The 26,626-nt window shown below is 43.1% G+C and overlaps 3 protein-coding genes across 5 annotated transcripts in view; all 3 read left to right on the top strand.

The window, feature by feature from the left end:
• The first annotated feature begins 107 nt into the window (after nucleotides 1-107).
• Nucleotides 108-12,166, top strand: spinb (spindlin b). Of its 3 annotated transcripts, none has more exons than XM_020595235.1 (7): nucleotides 108-208; nucleotides 5,951-6,252; nucleotides 7,373-7,421; nucleotides 7,744-7,838; nucleotides 9,581-9,736; nucleotides 10,475-10,708; nucleotides 11,100-12,166. In XM_020595235.1, exons 2-7 carry the CDS (start codon nucleotides 6,201-6,203, stop codon nucleotides 11,297-11,299), a joined length of 786 nt encoding a protein of 261 aa, XP_020450891.1. In that variant the 5' UTR covers nucleotides 108-208; nucleotides 5,951-6,200; the 3' UTR covers nucleotides 11,300-12,166. The 3 variants fall into 3 exon arrangements, with proteins under 3 accessions (XP_020450891.1, XP_020450890.1, XP_020450889.1); XM_020595234.1 differs by lacking the exon at nucleotides 108-208 and adding an exon at nucleotides 215-584; XM_020595233.1 differs by lacking the exon at nucleotides 108-208 and adding an exon at nucleotides 650-1,315.
• Nucleotides 12,167-18,612: 6,446 nt separating this feature from the next.
• On the top strand, nucleotides 18,613-24,408 carry mak16 (MAK16 homolog (S. cerevisiae)). The gene is given in 10 exon segments (XM_020595032.1): nucleotides 18,613-18,826; nucleotides 19,278-19,327; nucleotides 20,232-20,341; nucleotides 20,660-20,724; nucleotides 20,913-21,064; nucleotides 21,172-21,226; nucleotides 21,362-21,436; nucleotides 21,862-21,960; nucleotides 23,224-23,289; nucleotides 23,629-24,408. Coding segments are annotated over 10 exon segments (897 nt in total). The 5' UTR covers nucleotides 18,613-18,811; the 3' UTR covers nucleotides 23,839-24,408.
• Nucleotides 24,409-24,778: 370 nt separating this feature from the next.
• The window catches only part of srp19 (signal recognition particle 19), a 4,021-nt gene continuing 2,173 nt past the window's right edge, over nucleotides 24,779-26,626 (top strand). Inside the window, exons 1-2 of the mRNA XM_020595308.1 lie at nucleotides 24,779-25,004; nucleotides 26,072-26,147. Coding sequence (XP_020450964.1) covers nucleotides 24,967-25,004; nucleotides 26,072-26,147 — 114 coding nt within the window. The 5' untranslated portion in view covers nucleotides 24,779-24,966. The remainder of the gene's footprint in view (nucleotides 25,005-26,071; nucleotides 26,148-26,626) is intronic.

Here is a 26,626-nt window from a genome sequence, read left to right on the forward strand (position 1 = left end):
GACCAGTTCATATTCAAATTCAAGTCACTTCCAGCTAACATATCTGACCCTGGGTCGGTCCATACGTTAACAGTCACTCCTTATCGTTATAGCCAGTAAAAAGCGCGCCGCCTACCGTGCCTCATCCACACTACAATGCAGTAAGTGTTGAAGTGGTGTTATGAAGTGCACGATGTTGTTACATTTAGCCTCTCAGCGCACAACAAAGGTCAGATACTGCTCGTGTTGTACCACTTCTGCTTTTACAGCTCCCTCTGTGAGAAAAACAGGTCAACAGAGATTCTCAGTATTTGGCAGGAAGACCCAATAGCTAACCGCGCTGCCAACATTCTCCTGGATCACTATTTAGCACGACAAAGGCGGGACTCGGCGGTGGAAGAATTTTTGGCTTCAACACAAACCTGCACGACAACCATCGTCAAGGCAACCAGAGCGAATAATAACACTTCCGATTAGTACCTTTTAAAGTAAAAGCCTGCATAGGCGACAGACTCTTTTCAAATTTCAGTACAAGGTTAACAAAAATTTGCTTTAAAAACATTTTTAAATTCTGTGCAAATGTGATTTCGCACCGACCGACTTTGGTAAGTAATTGCATTTCTGTTTCCAAAATCAACTCCCAGTTTGTGAACATAATGTGTGTTAATAAATACAGAGGCTTCGACTATTGACATTAAATTAACTGGCTGTGATTTCCTCGCTTAATCAATGTATTGTTTGGTCTGTAAAATTTCAGAAAATAGGCAAAAATGCTGTTGAGCTGTACTGTTATACTGACAGGTCTTTTTGTTATTTTGTTCACCCAATTTAAATCAACTAGGCTAAATAGCAGAAACACCTGGACAACTCAACAGCAGCACAAACTTCAGCTTCCAAATTGATCGCGCAGATGAATCAACACATCTGAAACGGCTTGAACACAAACTGAACACGATCACCTTCATGAAGGATGATTTACTGCAGGGCTGTTGGATTACACTGACTTTGAGCTAGCTGCTCGTTAGAAACTGACTACCGAGTGTACATGTTTTTATTGTTGTTGTGCGCGTGTTTCCCATGAGCCTTTTATGCTACTCACCCAGGGGTTGTGTTTATATCTTTTCTGTTTTATACTATTTATTGAAAAACAAACAAGAATACATCAAGTTTATTCACATTTTGCGCTTTTCGTTTGAAGGTCTTGCCGCTTCGTTTCCGACCGCCCTCCATCTTGGCGCAGTTAGCTTAACGCAGAGAACCAAACGGAGGCACAGCGGATCAATTTGGAGACACGGCGGTTGATCGGGATTACGCGGTGACACTGATTGTCGTATCGGTAAGAAAACAGAGGCGTCCGGCACCGCCGACCGACCCCGTTTAGTGCTCGTTTGTCCGCTTTGATGCAGCTAGCAGCTAGTTTAGCGACTGTGCGTTTTCGCTAAGCGAGCTCCCCTCTCCCTTTGTTCACTTGCGCCTTTTCCCCCAATGCGGGTTTTGTAAATACTGGCGCAATATGGCTGCCGTCTTAGCGCTGTTAACTAAACATGTGCACGTATTTGAATATTCTGGAGTGCAATTACCAGGGCAGGTGGTCAGCTAGTGAGAGGGTAAACTGTGACCTCTGTGTGGTCATCTTCAGCCAAAACAAGCAGCAGCTCGTCACCACAACAGAAAACACATGAACGAGCCGCTGCTGTGGTGTTTAATGTGACCTGCTCATTTTAAGCTTACACACACACGTTTAGATTGTGTCAGTGAGGAGAGGTGATGAGTTGTTATTCTGCAGATCCACAAATACATAAAGAAATGCAGAGAAAAAGACTGCGCTGGTTTGTGTTGTGTTTGGGTCCAGTAAACCGGAAGAGTTGCACCAAGATAAGGGGTTAAACCAGGATTTTCCAGTAATCTCGTCTGAATTTAGCCTGACTTAGTTGCAAAAAAGCAGGTTAAATTAAACCCAGTCAAGTTACCATGGAGGTTTATTCTGTGCAGCTAAACTAGGATTTTCCAGTTATCCAGGCTGACTTTAGCCCTGAATCAGTTGCATGAAAGCAGATTAAATTGAGATGTGTTACTATAGAGATTTAATCTTTGCAGCTAGCCTGCTCCAGACCAGGCTAACAGCCTGGCTTGATTCATCCTGGTGCCTTATTGTTTTGTCAGCAGCCACTCTGATCAGAAACCAATGAATTCTTTATCAGTTAATGTGTAAAATGTCATGGTCATTGTTACTGATTGTGTTCATTTAGACTGTTGTTTATGTTATTGTTAGAAGTTTGATTCATTTTATTGTAACTATCTGGGTGATTAGAGCCAGAGAATGAAGCTGCAAAGGTGTTTTCAGTGGAGTCACTATATACTAATGTATGTGTTTTTCTTCCTTTGCAATGGCCTGTCCTTTTTTAGATGATGTCATAGGATGTATGGATTATTCCACAAAACGGTGGAAGACCTGTCACGGAGCTTATTTTTACAGACACAATAATCCTTAAAGTTTACATGATAATCACATTACTTATACTGGCTATGATGAATACACAAAGACTGTGCTTGCAATGATAAAACAAAGTTTAATTATCTGATGTTCAATATTATTATCAGCAAATAATTTAAAATGCCAAGTTCAAGAAACTGCCTTGTCCCTGAATTACTTCAGTCACATTTACATTAATATGACATACAGTAGGCTGTATTTAATAGAGCACTGAAATAAAAAAATAACTAATTATCATTAATAACATCAAAAAGATCAGTCACCCCAAAAGGTTCTGTGCGTTAGGCTCTACTTGTCGTGGATTTATGAGGTTTAGAAGTTGCTGGCAAGTTTCAGGTCTGTAAGAAGGAACATGCTGCATACTGTATTACCCAGACCCCACCGTGTGTAGAATGAACCATATTTACCCATTTAGGTCGTGGGTTAGTAGTTGTAATTCAGCTTCATGGCTTATTTCCAGAGTAACACATGGTTTCAGTTACAAACAGTGGTTCGTAAATGTATATTTTAGGCGGATTCATGTATTCAGTCTCTCTACTACTGTGCTTGTTCTCGCTGTTTTATCACAGTGGCCGTGTTTCTGGTTTTTACAGATCATGTGCTTGAATTCTCCATAAGCGTCCATGAGTGCGCATGCTCAGTGGGTCTAAAATATGCTGCGAGTGTCTTCGATGGGTGTGCTCGAAAACCAGACCAGTACGGTGTCCGTTCATTTTGACGACAATACTTACCACGCGGTGTGGAGGCACGGCCAGATGGAACGCGGCCTCTACGTCAGCATCAGTGAATCTGTGATTGATCTCATTGCCTGCTGATTAAAGTCATGAACGAATTACTTAGACCTGGCCTCACGTAGCCGCCCCTCCTCAGCCTGGCTTAGCCTTCATGAAACACATTAAGGCACTAAGCAGGCTAGGTCAAGCCTCGCTTTCTCTTGTTATCTTGGGTTTCTTAATTCTACTTGCCCCCCAAGTGTTCCTTGTCCCCTGTGTGTATCCACAGTGAGGTAAACTTGGGTGAGCCAGAGGTGGATGGGTCATCCTGCCACTGTGGTTACTGAAATGTTGTTGCTCGTGTTTGCCTGCAGTGACTTTAGACACCTGATATGTTGAGAGAAAGCAGGGTTTCTGCAGGCCTTTAAGACCTCAGGTTCTACAGAAACACCTTAGAGGATATAAAAAGTCTTACATTTCCTTCACAGGGTTGTAGATGTTTTCTCTACATACGTTCACTGTACATTTAATTTTGGTAATGATTATGGATCACCGTGCACCATAATGGAGTTAAACTAGTTAGCAGACATCCATCAGACTTGAACGTTATGTAGGCTTTATTAGTTTTTAATAGCTAGATTATTATTTTATTTGTTTGTATTATTTTTTGTTTTTATTTTAATGTGGTTGTATGTTATTTTTTAGCAAAACCTGCTAAAATCTCCAGTACTGTTGTCCATGTCTAGGCCGTGTTTACTTTGTTAACTCATAACAATATGAGCTGATGTTGTATAGTGCTGTGAGACATCAATAAATTCATGCACATTGCTGTAAGCACAGTTAACTTATGAAGTGCATGAGAAGTATGGAAAATATCAGAAAACCCGCAGTGATGTCTCATTGACCTGCGTTACTGTGACACACACCTTAGATTTCATTTTGTTCGGTATATAAATAATCCTAAACTGAATCGTGCAGAAACCCCAGAGATGAACTTTACTGTTAGGTCATCACTTATACATTGTGTGGAGACGCCGTGCGCTCACTCCCACACATTGGCTCTTGACCAGTCAGATAGATCTGGCTGTCGCTGCCCCGTCTCTCCGTTATGTTTCCTTGTATATAAGGTGTGGAGTGTGTTCGCACAGTAAAGGTTGATGTATTAACGGCCAAAACAAATGACATGTAGAGCCAGGATTGAGAAGTGGTTTGGTTTAGAGCTGAAATAACCGACCAGTCTCTGAGCAGAACCTGAATGGTTTCGATATTCACTTAATGGTTTCAGTCGTTTTTTTTTTAAAGCAAAGTCTTCAGCCATCCTCTTGTTGCAATGTGAGGGTTTTCTTCTTTTCTCCGAGCATCTTTGTATTTTGAACCAACCAAACTGAAAGTTTTTGAGTTAACTTGGATTGTGATGAGTGTTTTTCACCATTTTTCTCATTAGTCTGTGTCTCAATGCTGTGCAGTATGAAGGAGCTGGACAAGGAAATACTCAAAGTTCAAATACCTCAATACGGTACAATACATGTACTTAGTTACTTTCTGCCACTGCATTCGGCTATCACAGCAGTACAGGTCCCCAGTCGGGTCCCCGTCTGCTGTAGTGTCATGTTACTGCTTGTGCAGCTCTGTGGTTTGTGTTGCAGCTGTGTGTTGCTGTGCAGCTGCAGCTCCTCAGACCTCCTCTCCCTCTGTTCCTTTATCTCAGTACAGCTGTAAACACCAGGAGTGTGTTTCAGAAGAGGAATCATCCTGTAGTGTCCGTTGTGCAGTTGTCTGTGACCTTGTGAAACAGATCTGTGGTTATCAGGGAAGTCCGCTGCCTGTGGACTGAAGTTTGTCCTGGGTTCTGCAGACAGTTGGGGCTTATATTCACACGGTCTGTCTTGTCTTTGTTAGTGGCCCTTTTCAATGTGGAAGTGCCTGTTATTGTAATCATGAGTCACATCCTGTGTATTGGTGAAAGTCAGGAACCAGACCAGAGCCTTGTAGCCGGATTCAGGACTCTGAGTTCCCTCCACATGTCCAGCAGATCTCACTTAGCTGACGAAGACTGTGTTGGTACAACACACTCAGACGCGGCTGCAGACTCATTACCTTTTGGCAAAATTTGCCATTTTGAAAAAAAAATTCTGTCTGTGTGATCTGTGTAGATCTGATGAGGGTTTTTACTGGTGGGGATGTTTATGCTCCAGCTGGGGAGATGACAGACACACCTGCTGGACCACAGGTTTGTGATGCAGACTGAGTCTTGGTGTTGCTGTTTAAGTGAGCTGCAGAGCCTAAGTTCCCATCCCAGGCCTTAACGCTCGGACCTTTGTGTTGCTGCTTCACGTCTATGTGTGTCAGTGCCTTGTACCCAGCTCCAGGTGTGAACCTGTGCCACATATGCACAGGTTTAAGTGAAATGTGAACTGCGTGTGTACAAGAATAACAGATCGGTTCATTAGGTGTTATTGTTGTACACTTCTAAGAAGTGTTGTGAAATAAGACAGACCTGTAGGTCACATGTTTCATGTGAACTTTGGCCTTTGAGATGGTGAAACAGGATTTAAATTCCCCTTTGTCTTAAAGAAACTGTGTTAGAAATCGTTCACTATGCTCCTGTTCCTTTACCTTTTCTGATTCCGGGTTCACACGTCCTTAAAGGGGATAGAGTCATCCCTTCTGCACTTTTTCCAAAGAGATTATATGAAACATGGAATAAAGACCAACGATGAGATGCAACTCAGTTCATGTTCTTTCTATGTGTTTTCCTCCTCAGCCTGAACGCGCTGTTTCCTCATCGCCTCCATCAGCTGTGGCATCACCTCAGTCTCCAGGTGTTAGTCCGTACCCAGCCTGTATGCAGCCTGTTCAGGTCCCAGCCTAGTTCCTGGTGTTCCTCTCCTGCTGCCTCCTCCTCCCTCCTTTCCCCACTCCCTGTCCCCTCCCTCCATCCTCACCCACAGCCAGACTCCCAGCTTTTAGCCTGGACCAGTGGGCTGGCTGGCTGCCCCCCTACAGGTGGATGAATGAAGACCCCATTCAAGAGCCCAGCGGCCCCACGGCCCCGAGCAGATGGGGGTGAGTTACACTGGGTCTGATGACTGTGAGTTCAGGGGCTCGGGTCAGAGAATCTGGCTGCAGCAGGAACAGGTTTCTGCCGAGTTTCAAAGCTTTGAATTCATTTGCATAAGAGACACAAGTCTGAATATTCTTCATACTGAATATTCTTCCTGCTGTAACTTTTAAGTTTTGGTTTGAATCCACTCATAATGAAGAAATAGTTTCAGGGTCACCGTAGTGAGCGTTCTAGGACAGTAGTGACAAGGCAGTAATATCTTGGCCACGTTAACACAATGCCTTCATGACATAAGTCTAATCAAAGCTGTTCTTCCAATGCTCATCCAGCAGTTTGGCTAAACAAACCTGCTAACAGTAAGTGGAGGGCAGCACCTCCAGGTGAGTGGTCCTCTAAGGGTCACATGAAAACGAGGGATAGAAAACAGAAACGGTCTGAATCATCCTGACGACAGACACACCCATCACAAAGAGATGCAAAATGTTTTGTGTCTGTTGGCGTGGATGCTCTGTTTCAGGAGGGTGGGGGCCTTGTACTATAGTCAGCCCAGGTTGTCTCCTAATCTGTCCATGCCTGGTCCCAGATCAGCAAGAGCAAGCTATTAGATGGATGAAGCTAACAACCCATGGATCAGTGTTTCTTGTCCTTCACCTCCCAAACAGCAGCATGGTTGACCCGTCCACATCTAAAATACACACAGCTGTCTGTACTTTTCAAGGCGTTCATCCTGCACCTCTGGCTGCATTCACACAAAATCCTTCCTGTAGGGTTTTCAGAGGTTGATTAGAGTCACTAAAAGATGAACAGGCCTGTGCTGTGGTTCTACTGAGTGCCCAGTGTTAACATGTGGGACGGGGGTCTTGCCCTGTAGCAGTCACGTCACTGAAACATGGATTTGAGGATGCAGCTGGCGGTTTAGTGTGTGCATTATTCCCCACAAACCCCGTCCAGAGACCAGCAGCACCAGCGAACGTGGTGTCCTCACTGTAACGTGTGTGAGTCCAGACCCTGGTCCAGCTTGTTGGTCTGGGCCGTAGACCTGCACTGTTGTCCCCCAGCTGTCAAATCCCTTGTGTAAAACAGAACAAACCATGATGCTGAATGTGTGCGTTTGTGTTTCAGGACATTCAGGTGTTTCTACAAACATGATGAAGAAGAAGAACTCACACAAGTACGTCTGATGATCAGCAGCTCATCTGTGCTGATGCTCTCTTCTGCCTGTTTCTCATTTTATCTCAAATTGACAGATTTCATAGAAACATTTGAATTTAGCGCTTCCCTTGGTCACCTGTGTTCTCTCCTTCCTCTTTTTTCTTTATTTGGCTCCTTGCTCTCCTTTTTTATTTTGACTACCTCTTTTCTTTCCTGTGTGAATGTTTTTTATCTGGACTGCTTTCTTCATCCTTTCTTGTCTTGTCTTCCGTCTGGGGCCTCCTCCTTTCTCATTTCTGCTCCTGTACTCTCCCTCTCCTCTTCCTGCCTCCTCTCTGCAGGAAACCGAGGACCAGTGTCGGTCCCAGTAAGGCTCTGGCTCAGCCCAGGAGGAACATCGTGGGCTGCAGGATCCAGCACATCTGGAAGGAGGGCAGTAAGTTGATATCTTTTGCCTGTGTGTTTTTTTTTTTTCTTCAGCTAAATACTGCTGCACCTTAAAATATCACAAAGATGAGCAAAGATGGAGCAAAAATGAAAATGTTATTTAGCTTCTTACAAATGTTTTGTGGAAGCAGGATGTTTTTTTTGTTATAGCACTTAATCTTTTGCATTCACATTTTATACATAAAAAATAAATTGTAGTTCATGTTTTAACCTTAAACACAGAAGCAGTCGGTGGTGGTTTACTCGTCTTTCTAATGCAACCACTCAGCGTGGTTCTGATGACAACACCTTTGGTTTTTCAATAACATTATAATTGTAACAAGCGAATGTACATAATAACGGGGTTCCCACACATTCTTGAAACCTGGAATTTTTAAAACCAGTTTTCCAGTCATGGAAAACCACTTCTTCACATTTTTGTATTTTCCTTTTGCTGAGAGCAAACTGTCAGATCTCAGCATGAGCTGGCTGCTGAACGTAGGGCAGTGTGTGACATCAGCTTAGAAAGGTTGAAGTTTATGGCCTGTTTCTGTTCGCTCTGAATGCCCTCAGGCAGGTCGGTGTGAAATAAACTGGACGGATAAAATAACAGAGTAACTTGGCCACACAACCGAGAACTGGAAGTAGCTTGGTAGTTTTACCTTTAGACATGTTTAGGATTTATTGCTCCACCACTTGCAGCCGGCCAGCTGGCTTTTTAACACGACACAATCTGTAATAAGAGCTGGACACTCAGCAGGACTGAGCCCAGAGCCTTCATGACAGGACGTGGGAGGTTTGAGGGTCACTCCTCCTTTGGAAGATATAATAAGTCAAATCTTAACTCCTGAACATGAAGCCCACCTTCTGTAGGGTCGCAAGGATTTCGCTATCTGCAGTGTCCATTTCCAATAAACCTGCACAGATCCATTTAGAAATTACAGGAAAAAAGACAGAACTCTTCTTGAATGTCACTGTGTTTTTATTGTTTACTTTTTGTTGTTAGTCATGTTTGCCTCCACAGGTTTTCATTTTTTTATCCTGACCTGTGATGTAAAAGAGAGTGTGGAGAGAGAGGCAAGAAAAACTGTAGAAAGTAAAACTTACACTTTTATAACAGCCATAACGTGCCTAAGGACTAGTGGAGGTGTCATCATAGATTAACACCTATGATTTTAAAGAACCTTTCACACAGGACGTGTTCCCTGTTTGACATCACAGCCTTGGTCATTGAACGTATCCTGGAAATGTCCTGGAAAATAATTTCTTGAAAAGAGCGGGATCCCTGAATGAGTTTTCCCTCATTTTGATTGGAAATTGAATGGAACAGTTTGACCTGTCCAGGGTGGACCCCACCTCTTGCCCAGTATCAGCTGGGAGCTGGGATTGGCTCCAGGCCCCGTGACCGTAGTGGTATAGCTAGTTTTATCTATTTGGTTTTATTTTCCCACTAAATTGACTTTCAGGTTACTTCTTGATACGCACCTGCTGTTGAGGTAAAATCTGGGAGATCAACTGGGAGACATTAATTTATAAGTGTGAGTATAATCTCTGTTATGTGAGACCAAAGACAACAGAGATTATGCTCATACTTTTTAACAGCATTGCTCAGAACAAGGTGTAGTTCTAGTCCAGATGGTGCAGTGGGTTTAGTAGGAAGCGAACTAGTTAGGAGCATTTGTTGAATGTACAGCTCACATTCAGCTGCTACAACAGAAAACCAAACGCCTGAGTGTCTCTGCCTCTTTTCAGGTAAGTCGTCCCAGTGGAAGGGGACAGTCCTGGACCAGGTTCCCGTTAACCCCTCGCTGTACCTGATCAAATACGACGGCTTCGACTGCATCTACGGCCTGGAGCTGTACAGTGACGAGCGGGTGGTGGGGCTGGAGGTGCTGCCTGACAGAGTGGGTGAGGACACACGCCGCGGAGTGTAAAACCTGTTCTAACTACATCACAGCAGGTTCTAGTGGACATTGGACTCATAGTTTTGTTACAAATATTTAAATGTGCAGTAAATTCTCAGGTAGTGGTCGCAGATTTTATTGACCTCAGTGACAGAGAACCAGGCCTGTATTTGTAATTTCTCCTGGTCCCCAGGTAATAGAAACTCATCTTTAACTCCAACAGGTCAACTCAGTTTATTTCTAAGCACATTTAGAACAACAGAAGTTGACCAGAGTGCATTTAAAGAAATAAGACAAAGCAAATGCTAGCAAATCTTTTACCAAACCTCATTCTCTCTCCTCGCTATCTTCTATTCATGTTAGCAATGAGCAGAGGTCAGATACAGCTGTTGACTGAGTGAGTTTATTTCATTAAAACATCCAGAAGCAGCAGTGACTTCTAGTGTTTCCTACAGTTTGAACTGAACCCTGCTGCAACATGGCGGCAGCAGAGACCCGTTTCAGGACCAGTGCCCTGATGATGTAAACCAGGGGGGCCAATTCCAGTCCTCGAGGGCCGCTGTCCTGCTTGTTTTCCAACTGTCCCTGCCAGACCTGCTGCTGATTACCTGGCTCAGGTGTGTTCAGTCAGTCAGAAGCTGGAAGATACCAATTCACTTTATCTTTCCTCACTCCACTTTCATCTAAGATGGTATCTTAGTGTGTAAACTAACAGTTCTCTCTCTGACGGTGGTTGGTCCAGCGTCGGCCCGTGTCAGCGACTCGCTGCTGGCGGACACGATGATCGGCAAAGCGGTGGAACACATGTTTGAGACGGAGGACGGGCCGAAGGAGGAGTGGAGGGGGATGGTGCTGGCCCGGGCTCCCATCATGACCTCCTGGTTCTACATCACCTACGAGAAGGACCCGGTCCTCTACATGTACCAGCTGCTGGATGACTACAAGGAGGGAGACCTCCGCATCATGCCTGACTCCAGTGAGTGTTATCGGGCTCCGGCTGGTTCTAAATTGGTTCTGCTGGAACATCTGGTCCAGGTTTACTTTCAGACTTTGAACAAATTGTCTGCTGGTTTTAGATATGTGTTTGTTGTTTTAAATTTACTGAGCACTTTTAAAAACAGGCGCTGAGCAAAGTGCTGGACAGAGAGAAATGGAGTTACACCTGGGCAGACAGACCTTTCAAACTGTCACACGTTTGTTATTCACTTCACCTAAAGTCTGTCAGCTCATTAAATTTGTTATTATGAGAACTCAAAGCCACGTGATGTCAGCTCCTCCCCATCAGCTGCCACTTTTACAAGTGTCATGTGATGAGCATTGTCCACATTAGCATTAGTTTTACATCACACCTATCTTTGCCTCTGCAGATGACACCGTGGCGGCGGAGCGGGAGCCCGGCGAGGTGGTCGACAGTCTGGTGGGTAAACAGGTCGAGTACGCCAAAGAGGACGGCGGGAAGCGGTCAGGCATGGTTATCCACCAGGTGGAGGCCAAACCCTCTGTCTACTTCATCAAGTTCGACGACGACTTCCACATCTACGTCTACGACCTGGTCAAGACCTCTTAAGGCCAGAAGACCCGGTCCAGGACCCCCCTCCTCCAAAAAGACTTACCAAGACCTGCCTAGATCCACCAGACACCCCAGCACAGCCCCCACAGAAGAAAACCCACATCCTGTGAGAGAAGATATCAAGGACTTACCATGGGTTTGATGAAACACCTTAAAAAGGAAACAGGAACAGCCCCCCCACCCTACACATACACACAAAGAAAAACTCCAAGTCCTCAGAAGAGTCACTGAGGTGTAGCAGATCATTTGTCGTTCATCTCCTTGTCAGATTTCTGTTCAGGACGCCTCAAAAGACCCAACAGCGGAGCAAGAGCCAGAGTTGTTTGGAACATTTGTGATGATAATAAAAACATGGCAAACAAATAAACAGTCTGGTTTGGTTTAAGACCTGACTTCTACAGCCCGAGTCATACAGAGATCCACAAGGACTCGATCCTGATACCCCTGCAGACACCGCAAAAAGGTTCCAAGACTCGGAGCAGGATCTGAAAGCATTTAGGCCCCTCCCCCTTGTCTCCTGAAACCCTGTCAGATCATATGAGACCTCTGTTACCTGAGGAAGGGGCTGGACAGGTGTGAGCCTGCCAGGGTTAATAAAGGGACAGGGTTTTAGGAATCTTCCAGGATGGGCCAAACTCTCTGAACTATTGTTAGTGATTTATAGGAGGTGTAAATGAACAGGAGGAACATGTCCAATCACAGAACAATTAGCTGACCCCCTGTCACCTGTTGGCCATCAAAGACTGAAAAACTCTGAAGGACCCAGATGCAAAACCAGAGGACAGACTTTTTTTGTTTTTGTCTGTCTTTCCTTGTTGATTCCTACATGACCCATAAATGACCTCAGGAGGTTCAGTCCTCAGAGAACCCTGTACGTTTGTTTGGCTGCATCATTAGCAGTCCACCTGTACGTTGTGTTTGTTTGGCTGCATCATTAGCAGTCCTCAGCAACCCGGCTAACAGCTAGTCACAACATTCCCACCTGGAGTCACTTTAGTAGCAATGCTAATGAAGCTAACAGGCTAATTTCATTTGAATTAACAGCAAAATGTTCCCTAGTTTTTGTGAATAATCCAAACTGAGCGCGGTTATTTGTTGGTGTCTTCTGTTCTGGTGCAGCTTCAGTTTGACTGGTTTTAATGGCTGCTACTCCGGCTGATGTTTTTACATCTGTTCACCATTTTTATATTTGTGCCAAACCATTTTCAGACACATGTTCTTGAGCCTTAACAACCAGGACAATAACACCCCCAATAATTAAAAGTTTATTAAAACTTTTCATGGTCCAAAGCAAAGCAGCAAAACACAACGATGTCCTTTGGGAAATCCTCTTGTTTCTGACACTGGAGGGTTTCGGGGTGTCACTCTGTGTTAACGAATCCTGTTTAGCATTTACTTGCCTTATATAAACACGTAATAAATGTTAAAATGAATGAAAAAAATTGAACAGTGGATAAAAGAAACAAACATTAAAATTAAATCTTGAATCATAAAACCTAGTGTAAAATCCACTCAGACGGTGGCTGGAGTGTCGTGGATTTCATCATATTTTTGTTTTGTCACAGCTGCAAATGCTTTACAACACACAAGGGTGCAGTCTGCAGGTATAGGGACATTTGTGTTGATGTGAAGTTTTAGTCAACAGTTACATTTTATATTAGTACAACAGTGTTTTTAATATTGTCACTGACCTTGTGTTTTGTGTGCAGCCCAAACAGAAACACTAATTGACTCGTGTCCTTGCATCTGCTTCCAACTATACTGTAGCGTGTTGCGAACGTGTTCTGCTGCTGACTGTCTAATTGGGGTTACAATAAAAACCACGTGTTTGTGTTATCTCGGAGCAGAGGCCGGCTGTCGTTCATGTGCACATTCTCATCAGACTTTGAGTAAAGTAACCACAGAGGATTTCCCAAAAACATCAGACTGTCCCTCACACAGCTGATCGATCATTTAGAAAACGATCGATCATGAAAGTAAAACCAAACTGCTGGTGCAGAAAACAAACACGTCGCTGAACCTGAGGCTTCGGTGACTAGATGGACCCCCATCCCCGTGTACTTACAGAAACCGGCCTCCTGTCGTAGTTTACGGTTCTTCTGTTCTCATATTGACGAGCTGTGTCGTCACTTTTGTTTCCCCATGCACATCAGCTGCACGTGCACATCCCTGTTCACCCTCTGTTTCCTTGTGTTCTGTGGAAAGTGGATTACCCCATCAGCAGCTGTTTTTCAAATTGAGCTTCATTCAGAAAGACTGTTTGTTTTGTTTTTTGACACCAAACAACTGAAGCGTAAACAACCATGTTGCCTGATCCACGTCTCATATGCCTGAAGGGACTTGGACATCTGACGCTAAATGATAGAAAGAAGCTGAAGTTTCTTTAGGTTTCCAGACCAGTGGGTTTTCACTCTGGGTCCCAGCTGATTTGAACTCTAGAGCGTTCCCGGTCAGGGTCCGCGCTGCAGGGTCTGGACACACTTGGCTCAGCTGTGGACATCAGTGGTCCTGGTCCTAGAGTCTGGAGTTTGATCACCTGTAGTAACATGGTCCATCACAGCTTGCAGATTTAAAACCCACCCGTTCTACACAGTGTGTAGTCGGGGCTCCAGGACATGGTGTTCACGTCTGGCCCCTGTGTGGGCCCCTCCCACTGTGGCTGAAACCACATCCGTTTCCAAGGGGGTGATGTCAGAGCAGCTGCAGCCAGACGATGAACGGGGGCCGATGTCCGTTCTACGTGATGGTTAACCAATAGCACTGATCCCACAGAACAAGTCGACAGAGCGAACAGCAGTGCTGTTCAGTTTGCCTTGGATCTCCATGTTGTGAGCTGTTCAAATTGTTCTTTGGAATCAATCAATTTTAGAGCTGTACAGTGAGTGGGTCAATCCTTTGGACAGACAACGGCTCCAGCTTCAGAACTGGGAAAACTTGCTGCTTTTTCTACTTGTACATTCTAGTGAATTGAATATTTTGTGGTTTCGTGGCTGATGGTCGCACAAACAAGACATTTGATGGCAGCAATGTGGGCTCTAAGAGACTGTTGTGTATTTTCCACTGTTTTCCGACACTGTACATTGACTAATCAAAATAACTGGCAGATCAATCAGCCGTAATCATTTTGTGATTAAAAAGAAAACAAACGCTGACCAAGAAGAACATCCATGATCTTGTGTGGTTTGGCGTTGAGTGAGGAATATTTCCAGTTAAGACGTTCCTGATCTGGCCCCAGCTTTTGTTCTGGAGGACTCTGCGAGCCTTGCTCCTCTGTCTCTGGTTCTCTGTCTAGTTTCTGTCGTTACATCCGGGGTCCTCGACCCAACTCGTCTGCTGAAGCAGAGGGATCGGCCAGTGGGGGCTGATTTCCACTGCTCTTTTCTTAAAGGACACAGCCGGTGGTTTTGTCCAACAAATCCCATCCAGAGAGTAACAACACCACTGGGTGTAGTTGATCTGGTGGAGTAACCAGAGCTGTACACAGTGACGGCCATTCTCAGCCTGTGGAGCTGTTCTGTATTCGCACGTTATGGTGAGGACACCACACTCTCTGTTGCTGTTGGTCTCTGGACGGGCTTTGTGGGACAAAACCGGACAAATCCACTGGCTGTGTTGTCTCCCCTCCCCACAGTGCAGGCGTCCTCAGGCTGATGGACCACAGGGTGTTTGGGCCGTACTGGTGGGGAACCAGTGTCTGGGTGGATCTTTAGCTTCCAGGATGTGGACTTCAGTAGTCGTCCGATCAGGAGCCAACTCGCTGTGTAATATTTTACAGAGAAACATTTATTGTAGTGTGTGTTTGGATGGATGTGAGTGTGTGTGTGTGTGTGTGTGTGCTGTCATTCAGCCCCTGTTCAGAGCAGTGTTGTTTTTGCATGCCTATATACAGCTCAGCGTAAATCGATGTGAGTTGCATGTCCTGTAGTTTTCAGTTGTTCAGCTGAAATCTGTCCGCTGTGGCTTTGGGTGCCTTTGCTTTAATTTCTCTTGTTTGCTTTGCCTTTTTGTACCTCGTGGCTCCGAAGCTGGTTTTGGTGGGGTTACTGAGCAAAATAAAAACAAAGCTGTCCCTCGACAAACAGCTGTGACCACAGAGGTAATGATGGGTGGGAATTCTGCTTTTGTTTTGGATGGATTGTCCCTTTACAGAGTGCCAACTACAGACGCCAGTGTTGTACAGCAGTGAGAAGCTCACACTGTTTACTAAAATAAACCATTTCTCTGTTTTTCACTGATGAGTCTCGGTCCTGTCTGTTCTCTCCTCCAACACAAACACAGGTCAACAGACGGCTTCAACCAGACTTAGAATGTCACCTGTCTGGTTGTAGTGCCCCAGTGCATTCTGGGAGGATTCCCAGCATACCTTACTCATGTACCTGCAGTCACGTGATCAGCGCTTAGCCCTTTATATAAATGTTGATCATGGCTTTACTTATGTTGTCTTTAGTTCACATTCACTGTTCACTGTGTGATGTGAGGGTGTGTCGCAGAACTGGTCAATAAACACGGTAGAAGATTTTTATTTTATTATTTTAAAGTTTATTAAACTGTTATGTACAAACAGCATGGCTGTAACAAGATTACGTGTTATAATAGGGAGACAGTGCATATACATAATAGGCAAAGAAAAGAAAAAGGAAACAATATGTACAGTGCCTTGCGAAAGTATTCGGCCCCCTTGAACTTTGCGACCTTTTGCCACATTTCAGGCTTCAAACATAAAGATATAAAACTGTAATTTTTTGTGAAGAATCAACAACAAGTGGGACACAATCATGAAGTAGAACGAAATTTATTGGATATTTCAAACTTTTTTAACAAATAAAAAAACTGAAAAATTGGGCGTGCAAAATTATTCAGCCCCCTTAAGTTAATACTTGGTAGCGCCACCTTTTGCTGCGATTACAGCTGTAAGTCACTTGGGGTATGTCTCTATCAGTTTTGCACATCGAGAGACTGAAATTTTTGCCCATGCCTCCTTGCAAAACAGCTCGAGCTCAGTGAGGTTGGATGGAGAGCATTTGTGAACAGCAGTTTTCAGTTCTTTCCACAGATTCTCGATTGGATTCAGGTCTGGACTTTGACTTGGCCATTCTAACACCTGGATATGTTTATTTGGGAACCATTCCATTGTAGATTTTGCTTTATGTTTTGGATCATTGTCTTGTTGGAAGACAAATCTCCATCCCAGTCTCAGGTCTTTTGCAGACTCCATCAGGTTTCCTTCCAGAATGGTCCTGTATTTGGCTCCATCCATCTTCCCATCAATTTTAACCATCTTCCCTGTCCCTGCTGAAGAAAAGCAGGCCCAAACCAGGATGCTGCCACCACCATGTTTGACAATGGGGATGGTGTGTTCAGGGTGATGAGCTGTGTTGCTTTTACGCCAAACATAACGTTTTGCATTGTTGCCAAAAAGTTCGATTTTGGTTTCATCTGACCAGAGCACCTTCTTCCACATGTTTGGTGTGTCTCCCAGGTGGCTTGTGGCAAACTTTAAACGACACTTTTTATGGATATCTTTAAGAAATGGCTTTCTTCTTGCCACTCTTCCATAAAGGCCAGATTTGTGCAGTATACGACTGATTGTTGTCCTATGGACAGAGTCTCCCACCTCAGCTGTAGATCTCTGCAGTTCATCCAGAGTGATCATGGGCCTCTTGGCTGCATCTCTGATCAGTCTTCTCCTTGTATGAGCTGAAAGTTTAGAGGGACGGCCAGGTCTTGGTAGATTTGCAGTGGTCTGATACTCCTTCCATTTCAATATTATCGCTTGCACAGTGCTCCTTGGGATGTTTAAAGCTTGGGAAATCTTTTTGTATCCAAATCCGGCTTTAAACTTCTCCACAACAGTATCTCGGACCTGCCTGGTGTGTTCCTTGTTCTTCATGATGCTCTCTGCGCTTTAAACAGACCTCTGAGACTATCACAGTGCAGGTGCATTTATACGGAGACTTGATTACACACAGGTGGATTCTATTTATCATCATTAGTCATTTAGGTCAACATTGGATCATTCAGAGATCCTCACTGAACTTCTGGAGAGAGTTTGCTGCACTGAAAGTAAAGGGGCTGAATAATTTTGCACGCCCAATTATTCAGTTTTTTATTTGTTAAAAAAGTTTGAAATATCCAATAAATTTCGTTCCACTTCATGATTGTGTCCCACTTGTTGTTGATTCTTCACAAAAAATTACAGTTTTATATCTTTATGTTTGAAGCCTGAAATGTGGCAAAAGGTCGCAAAGTTCAAGGGGGCCGAATACTTTCGCAAGGCACTGTATATGAAAATAAAAGCATAATATGGTAGTATGAACTTTATATCCAACTATCACAAGGTGGGGTTTCCCTTCGCAGCACCAGATGGCGCTGTTGCTTCATTCAACAGCTCCACTCCCACAATGCATCGCTCTAGGAGAGACCTCAAATCTTTGTTTTCGCAGCTGCACCTTATAAATCAGAAATGGTTTGATGTTGTTAGATTCCGCGATGGGCAATTTGATTCATCGTCACGGGGAGACAGAAGTGCTAAATGTTGGGTGGTGATCACTGACACCGTCAGTCAGAGAGCTGGAGCGGCGGTACATACACGACAGCGCCGACCAGTAACTCTGATCCTTCGGTTCATGCAAATGATGATTGGTGTATTCACGGTGTCTCCGTGATAGGTGCGACCTTACTTGTTACGCACGCGCCTCAGCCGTTCTGATCCTGAACCTACCAGCAGCATCGTTACTGTTAATATAACTAAAAGTTTTAACATCTAGTGACAGACCACAAAGAAAAAAAAGAATATAAAATGGTCAGAAAATATAAATATATGCATCCCTCCTGTCCCACATGTGAGTGGAGGTCAGATACACTATGTGGTGGTGAAAATGGTCAAACTTAGAAAATCCATGACAAAATCGTGCTGTATCACAAATTGGGCGACTGCATTCAATCTTTTAAAAAGATCAAATGTTATACTTGCAAATAATAATAATTAGACTTAATACATTAACAGTTATAAACGATAATTTAATTATAACAATATATTAAATACATTTCTTTTACAGCTGTAGCACGAATGCTTCCCAGATAAAACTGTGTTATTAAAAATAAATGAAACGTCCTTCAAAATAATCCCACACTCTCACACACACAATTTTAAGTAATTGTTATTAAATTTGTATTGTGTATATTTTCCTAAATACACATGGGGAACTGGATCTTGCTTATTTTTGTTGTCAATTTATATTTAACTCAGTTTCTGTCTGCTCATCAGTATTTTAAGGCTGAACATAGGACACTTGGTAAGATTTAAAATATCGCGATACTTCCTAACTTTGACTCTTGAGTCTGAGGTTTCCTCCATCTAGGCAAACAAAGATGGTGGCTCCCTGATTGTGCATGTGGTTTCGAAGACGGAAAAACTATTTCATAACTGTACAGAACATTTATTAAGCATCATTAAGTCAAACAGTAGTGTCTGTGTTGAAGCTGTGAGCAGGTCTCTGAAGAACTAAAATGCAACACGACGACGTAAGTGTGATAAATTATTATGAAGCTGCTATTGTGCTCTGCTATGTCCTTATGCTAATATTAGCTTAACGGTAGCGGTTTAATGTTAAATCTAGGTTATTTGTTATTGTTTATCTTTACCGATTACATACGGATAAAGGGTAGTGTTAAAACAACACTTGAGACACTTCTTGGTTTAACCAGTCTGTACTTGTCTAACATCACGCCAAGCTTCACTGTATAAATTTCTTTTTTACGCTTATCAGACTTCTGTGGGGACATAAGCAGCAGCAAATACACGAGTCAAAGCACAGAGTTGTAGGGTGTGGTGTGAACCCAATTTCGGCAACAATTAGCCATTGCAATCCAACTAATATTATACGATGTCATTACATGTATGTAAAACGAGGAGATGCACCATTCAGTTTTAACTGGGTTGATGCTTTTAACGTGTTAAATCTGCCTCCTGCAGGTGATCTGGGACATTATTGGGAACACACAGTTCTGCTCCTTCAAAGTCAAGTAAGTTTGGAACTGAGTCTGCTCTTTCCACAATGCTTTGCTGTATAAGTCTGAAGACTGTGATAATAAGGACAGGTCAGGGTGAATAACTGCTTAGTGTAAAGCATATACAAAAATAATAGAACTAAAATGAATCATAAGTTACTTTGCTAATTAAATAACCAAATTGTTCATTTTAAATCCCAAATGTGAAATATGTGCTGTTTCTAACGTCTCGGATGATTTGATGCTTTTCTTTGTCACACATAACACTAAACTCATTATCTGTCGTTATGGACTGTCGGTTGGTCAAAACGACATTTGTAGGTGTCACCTTGGCTAGTGGGATGTCACAATCACTATTTTCACAATTTTCTGACATTTTACAATAATATATTAATATAATAATAACAATAAATCATTGATAATGGCGGTAATGGATACACATCAGTTTAACAATACAAACAGGAATGTGATTATTATTCGGTTAAAGTAACAGAACAAGAAGCCTAGAGCTGGTGATTGATTTCTTGTCTCTGGGCAGTTAGCATTGCATATCCATCACCAGTCGACTGTGGTCACGGCCTGGGTTTTAGAACAAAGACTTCTTGTCAGAACCAGTGAGCAGCTGTGCATATTTGTGTTTTCGATAGTTTTATGTGTGTAAATAAATTGTCTTTGTGTACTTCTGTGAGGACACTCACCAGCCTCGTGTCCTGTTTATTGGGATAATGAATCCGATGTTTTAACTTGATTTAAAAGCCTAACGGGGGGGGGTTCAGCCAGACCTCCACAATGCATGACATCAGCTGCACTGATTGTCAGTGTGTGGCAGCGTTTCTTTATTTGTACAACAAACAGAGCAGAGGGTTGATGTGTTAAGTTCAGGTGACATCTTTTCTTTTTTTGTCATTCCCCCATTCAGGACGAAGAGTCAGAACTTCTGTCGTAATGAATACAGCATCACGGGGCTGTGCAACCGCTCATCCTGCCCGCTGGCCAACAGCCAGTACGCCACCATCAGAGAGGAGAAAGGTGAAACCTCCATGTGCTCACATCAGCCTGGAAACGTGGTGGAGAGCCCGGGTCAAATCTCAGAAGGGAGCACAGCGCGTTTCCAGCTTGTTTGATTTAGATGTTGCTTTCTGACTACAGCATGTTTTGGTCACAGTGTCCGATTACGACCATCAGCTAAACCATCACAAACAGAGAAGAACTGTCATTTAGGATGTGGAAAATGTGATGCTTTTAAATCAAATGAAAGGCAGGCGGTTTAATCCAAAAGGAACAAATCCGGGGAAGGAATAATTACAGTAGTGAATGAGAACGTTAATGCTGATGTTGTCTTCTCAGGTCAGTGTTTCCTCTATATGAAGGTGATCGAGAGAGCAGCGTTTCCCAGCAGGATGTGGGAGAAGGTGAGTAGCTCGTAGCTTGTGACCGTTCAACAGTTAATGTTGATTCTGTTTGTCCGTTAACTTTAATTTTTATCAAAAATAGAACCTGTTCCAGTTATTTAATGCTAACAAATACAAGTGAAGACCAGCAGTGAGGTCAGAAAATGTCCAGAGCTTGATAAATGTCCTGACTGTGTGTGTTTGTGCAGGTGAAACTTAGTAAAAACTATGAGAAAGCTCTGGAACAGATCGACGAGAATCTGATTTACTGGCCTCGGTTCATCAGACACAAATGTAAACAGAGATTCACCAAAATCACCCAGTACCTGATCCGCATGCGCAAGCTGGTCCTCAAGAGACAGTAAGTACTGCGTTAACATACTGCATGAAGTGAAGCTCGCAGGAATCCGGCAGCGAGCATGTGAGATGCTACCTCGGTTTAACATGTGAATGTTTGTCTCTGTCCAGGAGGAAGCTGGTTCCTCTCAGCAGGTAGGTGGAGCAGAGAGAGAAGAGGAAAGAAGTGAGTTAGCAGCACAGCCTTCTGAGTCTTGACTTCACACATGGACGAGGACAGTGTTTACCCTTCGTGTGATTAGACTCAGACACCGAAGCTGTATTAACCTGTTGTTTGTCCTCTTCCTGTTGCTGTTTGCAGGAGAAGGCTCTGATTGCTGCTCAGCTGGATAACGCCATTGAGAAGGAGCTACTGGAGAGACTCAAACAGGGAACGGTACGACGCCTCACACACATTGCCACCTGCGCTCGGGTTCAGTGGTGCCACATACGGATGGCTTCGCAGAACTGGTTTCCTTCTGGATCCAGGCTCCAGTTGCACAGACTGATTAGGTTCTGACCCTTACCAGTGCAGGTTTAGAAAATTCTTAAAAAGCACTGAATTCACTTCCCTCAAAAGGTATAAAAAAGTTTTTAATTTCTTTTACAGAGCTCTTGAATATTTTTGTACTTGCTGTAGTTGGTAGCATCAGTTAAAAGACACACCAGTGATTTTATATGTTGGTGTCATTCCCCCACCAACCCTGTCCAGAGACCAGCACCAGTGAACATGGTGTCCTCGCCGTGATGTGTGTGAGTCCAGGCCCTGGTCCAGCTTATTGTTCTGTGCCGTTAATAACCTGTGGCATTGTGTGTTTGCAGTACGGAGACATCTACAACTTCCCGATCCACGCCTTTGACAAAGCTCTGGAGCAGCAGGATGAAGAGAGCGAGTCGGAGGAGGAGGAGGAAGATGAGGAGGTGATGCTGAAGTTCTCGTAACATTTGGTTTACTAAATAAAAGTAGTAACGCTGCACTGAAATACAGGAATACTTTTACACGTCCTGCATTCAGAATGTTACTTAAGTAACATTACAGTATTGCCAGCAAACTTTCTGTAACATGTTCAGTTTAATCAGCAAAAACAAAAGAAAAACTTTATTCAGCATGTTTTACTTCAAACCACTGCAGCGCCTGTAGTTTGGAACAACACGGCACAGGCTGGAATCTTTTTTTACTTTTAATAATTATATTAAAGTGGATGTGGTACTTTCAATACAGAGTGCTTTATATAGTTAAACCAGGATGAACCAGGACTGCAGTGATCATTTAAAGTCCCCATGGCTGCTCATTTTGCTCGTTTCCAACCATTTCATGTTTAGTCTTGGATACCTCTAGATTAGCGTGGCACGCCTCATAACTCCAAATAGTCTGTCATTTTTTCAGAAAAAAAAAAAACAGAGAGCCTCTTCCTAAAAATGATAGCACAGTTTATGAATGCGCACAACTCCTTAATCCGCTTGTTAACCAGTGGATTACACACATCACATGCAGCAGACACACTGGCTTCACTGGCGGCTGCTTGTAGGTTAGACCAGTCGGTAAAACAGTGAGTCCCTGTACAGGAACATTCCCAGACATGCAGTAACCTCAGGCCCTGTATCTTTCTCCACATCCTCTGGTCACAGTGCAGCAGCAGGAGGGAAAATATCTCCACCAAACCGGACAGAGTTGAAAAATTCAGCCTTTACAGTGGCACCATGGATGTCTTTTTGTTTTGTTGTTGTTTACATAAGCTTTATTGAAAATACACATAACAAGCAAAGCAATGTAACATTTTGCCAATATAGTGGAGGCACAGGTGGATGTCAGGCAAGCTCACATGAATGTGCAAGGTCTGGACTTTATGCCCATTCAAGGAAATCCTTAAACTATCACTTTATTTTGTTAGAAGAAAATCTCACGAGTGAGAATTTGTGAGACGTGTATAAACCAAGTTACTTCTACATAGAAATATTAGAACATAGGTTCACCTCGTTTTTTGGCCTTTATGTCACGTCTAAGATGATAATTCACTGTTGTAACTTTGTAGATAAGTCAGAAAACAAGGAAAAGCACCGTGGGCTCTTTAAATAAAATGAAACCAGTGTGTTGTTGCCCGTACACAACATGTATCAGTTAGAGGCTGAAATGACTCTAAGCTGCAGATGTTTCTGGAAGTGATGGCATTTGTGTGTCTGCAGGATGTCGGGAGGAGAGTGTTTGTCACAGAAGAAGAAGTGGATGAGAGCGACCTGAGTGATTTTGAGGTAAATCCTCTAGGAGCGTCAGACTGTTTAAAACCAGTGTAAATCACTGAGCACAGATGTAACTGAAATGCGAGTCACATGTGAACAGGGTCATTTCCTCCCAGACTGCTGGGTTACGATATGTTTTTCCAGTTTGGCCTGATCAGAAGCTTCTCCATAAATGTCCACCGCATGTAGCGTGTCAGGTGTGAACGTAGTCTAGGTTTAGTTTAATAAATGTAGTTAATGAAAATGATGATGAAAGAGAAGACAAACGGTGCAGTTTAAAGGTAATCATTGATAAACAAGAAAAACAAGCGTGAATGTTTTAATTTAAAAAGTTTTTGTTTTCTCTCCCAGGACATGAACAAGCTGAAGACGAGCAGCGACGAGGAGGATGAGAATGAGGAACAGTCAAGTGATGAAGAAGAGATGGAGGTGGAGATGAAGATCTCCAAGTCTAAGGGCAAATCTCCGGCAAATGGTTCGGTGGCGAGGAAAAAGCGAGCGTATGTGGAGATCGAGTACGAGCAGGAGACAGAGCCCGCCCCCAAGAGCAGAGCCACGTAATGATGTCACAGACCCTCAGCTATCAGTCAAACTGAGACTCTGCTGCTGTCCCTGAATGCCACACGGTGCGTTCACTAACCCGCAGTGTTCTGTTCATTATTGAGGCTCCTCACAGGACATGGAACCTCTGACTCTGTTCATGTTGGTGGTTTCACTGCTCTGGGTGTGTAAGGGTTCGCTCAGGCCTCAGGTACTGAAGAGTCCTGAACCATTTCTAGTTTCAGGGCTCTAATTCACAAAGATGAACCTTTTCAAATATCATCCATCGACCAGTTGTTTCAGCTCCACTTGTACACTGATGTACAACTCAGTGCATCCAGCACAACATCCGTCTTTCTGCAGTTCATTGTTTCAGATTTTGCTGAAGTGTCAGAAATGTAATTTTGGACATTTATTAATTCAATGTTATGTTATATTTAAAGGTATTCCTAATATTCTGACCCCCCTCATATATGTAAATGGGAGGATAAATCCAAATCCATAGATGGGTTTGAATGTAATGCAGTGCAGTAGAACCCCAGTTCTAACCAAGACTTCAATAATAAACACAGTTGGTTTTATACATTTCTGCATTTACTGGTAAATTATAACAAAGCATCACATTCTCTTCATTTTAGTGCACAAACATTTTATACTCTGAAAATGAAGTTGTTAGATAACTAGTTTACCAAATTCACCAGATTTTCTGTTTCATGTGGTATCATAGTAGTAAAATATTTTTTCTATATTTCTGCATTATTTATGCACATTCTGTAAAAATTAGCTAAGAGCTGTTAGCTAGTCATAGCGCCTTATAATTTGTGATTTACAAAAAATCTACTTTAATGAATTTCGAGTAATGATTAGTTTTATATTCTGTGTATTAATACATAAAACTCTCGGGACATTGGTGTGATATCGTCTGGCAGGGCGGAGGAGGAGAAGAAGAAGAAGAAGGTGTCCCGCCTTCTGTTTCTTCTCTGACTGGCGTACTCTGTGCTTAAATGAAGCGCACCGGCTGGTTCCTGTGAAGCGGCCATATGGCTGCGTGGTTTATGGATAGATCGTATAAAAAGCTCTCTATTTGGTTTACGGTACAAATAGAGCTGTGTCGCTAGTGGCTGTCTTCAGCACATATTCAACCACAACATGGCTCATCTAACTGAAAACCCCGCGGATAAAGAGAGGTGAGTGTATAAAGGGTAGCCTGTTAGCCGAGCTAAGCTAAAGCTAACAGTGCTTAGCCTTAACATTGTAAAAGTCCTATAGAAGAGTTTTGAAATTAAGGACATCTTAGGTAGCTGCTAATGTATCTTGCCTGCTTATTGATACTGTAGTCAACATGTCTATTCACAAAAGGCCGTTCTTCAATTCGGTATACGTTCTGTTTTCATCTTTTAATCCACGAAAAAAATACTTTTGTTGGCAAGGTTTAAGACAACCCCCAAACGCTGTAACGTTAATGTTAGAGAAATGATGGGTTTTGTAAGAAGCTAGCTGTTGAGAAAACCGAGTTAAATGTTTGTCTTAATCCAACCTGTTTACAACGATACCACCGTAGAATTGGCGTTTCTAAGGAACATGTGAGCGATGATAAAATTGCTTAGTTTGTACATGAAGTTTGGCCTGTCATTCTATCTACACCACAGAGAAGCACAGTGATCCTTTAGCATGACGTGTTAAAGTCCTTTACCCGCACATTTGTTCTAAACACGATGGCAGACAAATGGTTTTCTCGGTCACTTTATGAGAAATTGAGATTTGCTCGGAGCTTAACTAATTTCTCAGTCATTTGTCACGTGATAGTTTTCTAGTCATTCATTCACACCAGTGATTTATTCAGAAGGTGAAGGTGTGAAAGAGCTTTATAGATATTCAGTGTCTGAATCACCCTGCAGCTGGTAACACAGGCTTCACTGATGCAGTCTTCTTCATTAATTGTTGGGTTAAGAAAACTTCAGAAAATGTTAAATTAATGTTAAAATAATGCACGTGACTGTGAATTCCCTGTAGCCCTTGATTGACTGTATGATCAGCAGTGGATAATGAAAATATTTGCACCCCTAATAGCACAGATAATAGAAAAGGCTTGAGCTGCACAATGCAGCAATCTGTACAGCCAAGATCACGTTGTATGATACAGGTTTTCTCAGAGCCCGGTTTCCGAGCAGCTTGTCCACTGTTGTTGGACCTCGTTTGTCTTTCTGAACAACATCCCTGCAGTGAGTCAGTCTGCGTCCGTTTTGTGTTTCAGGTTCATCTGCCTCTACCCAGTCTACATCAACAGTAAGAAGACGCTGGCTGAAGGGCGACGCATACCCACAGAGAAGGTGACGCTTCTCACTTTCTACTGATGTTCTGCTCTCATGCTTCACCATCAGGTTTTGTACTGGTCTATTACTCTCCCAGCAGCAGTGAGAGGATGCCCGTCAAATGTTTGGTGACTCAGAGCCAAACTGTAGAGACCTGACTTAGGAACGGTTGTAGTTTGATAGAACTGGAGAAATCAGAATTATACACATTAAATGGTCTCGTTTCACCTTCGAGCCGAAGTTGGACACATCAGAATTAGATAGCTGCTCCAGTTTCTGATCATTTCAGGTTTATCAAGCCATTCATGGAATATTTGTTGTGAATGGGGAAAATGCAGTGAAGTTATTCTTTAGTGTGGACAGTGAACACAGTCGGTGTATGTGGTCTGTGGCTGAGGGGAAAAAAGGCTTCAGTGTGAATCACCTACATAAAGTAGACTCCACCTCTGTGTGTGTGTGTGTGTGTGTTCTTATGCACCCCCCCCCCCCAACTCCTT

Source organism: Monopterus albus, unplaced genomic scaffold (genome assembly GCF_001952655.1).
Source record: "Monopterus albus unplaced genomic scaffold, M_albus_1.0 scaffold26.1, whole genome shotgun sequence".
NCBI classification, from domain to species: Eukaryota; Metazoa; Chordata; class Actinopteri; order Synbranchiformes; family Synbranchidae; genus Monopterus; species Monopterus albus.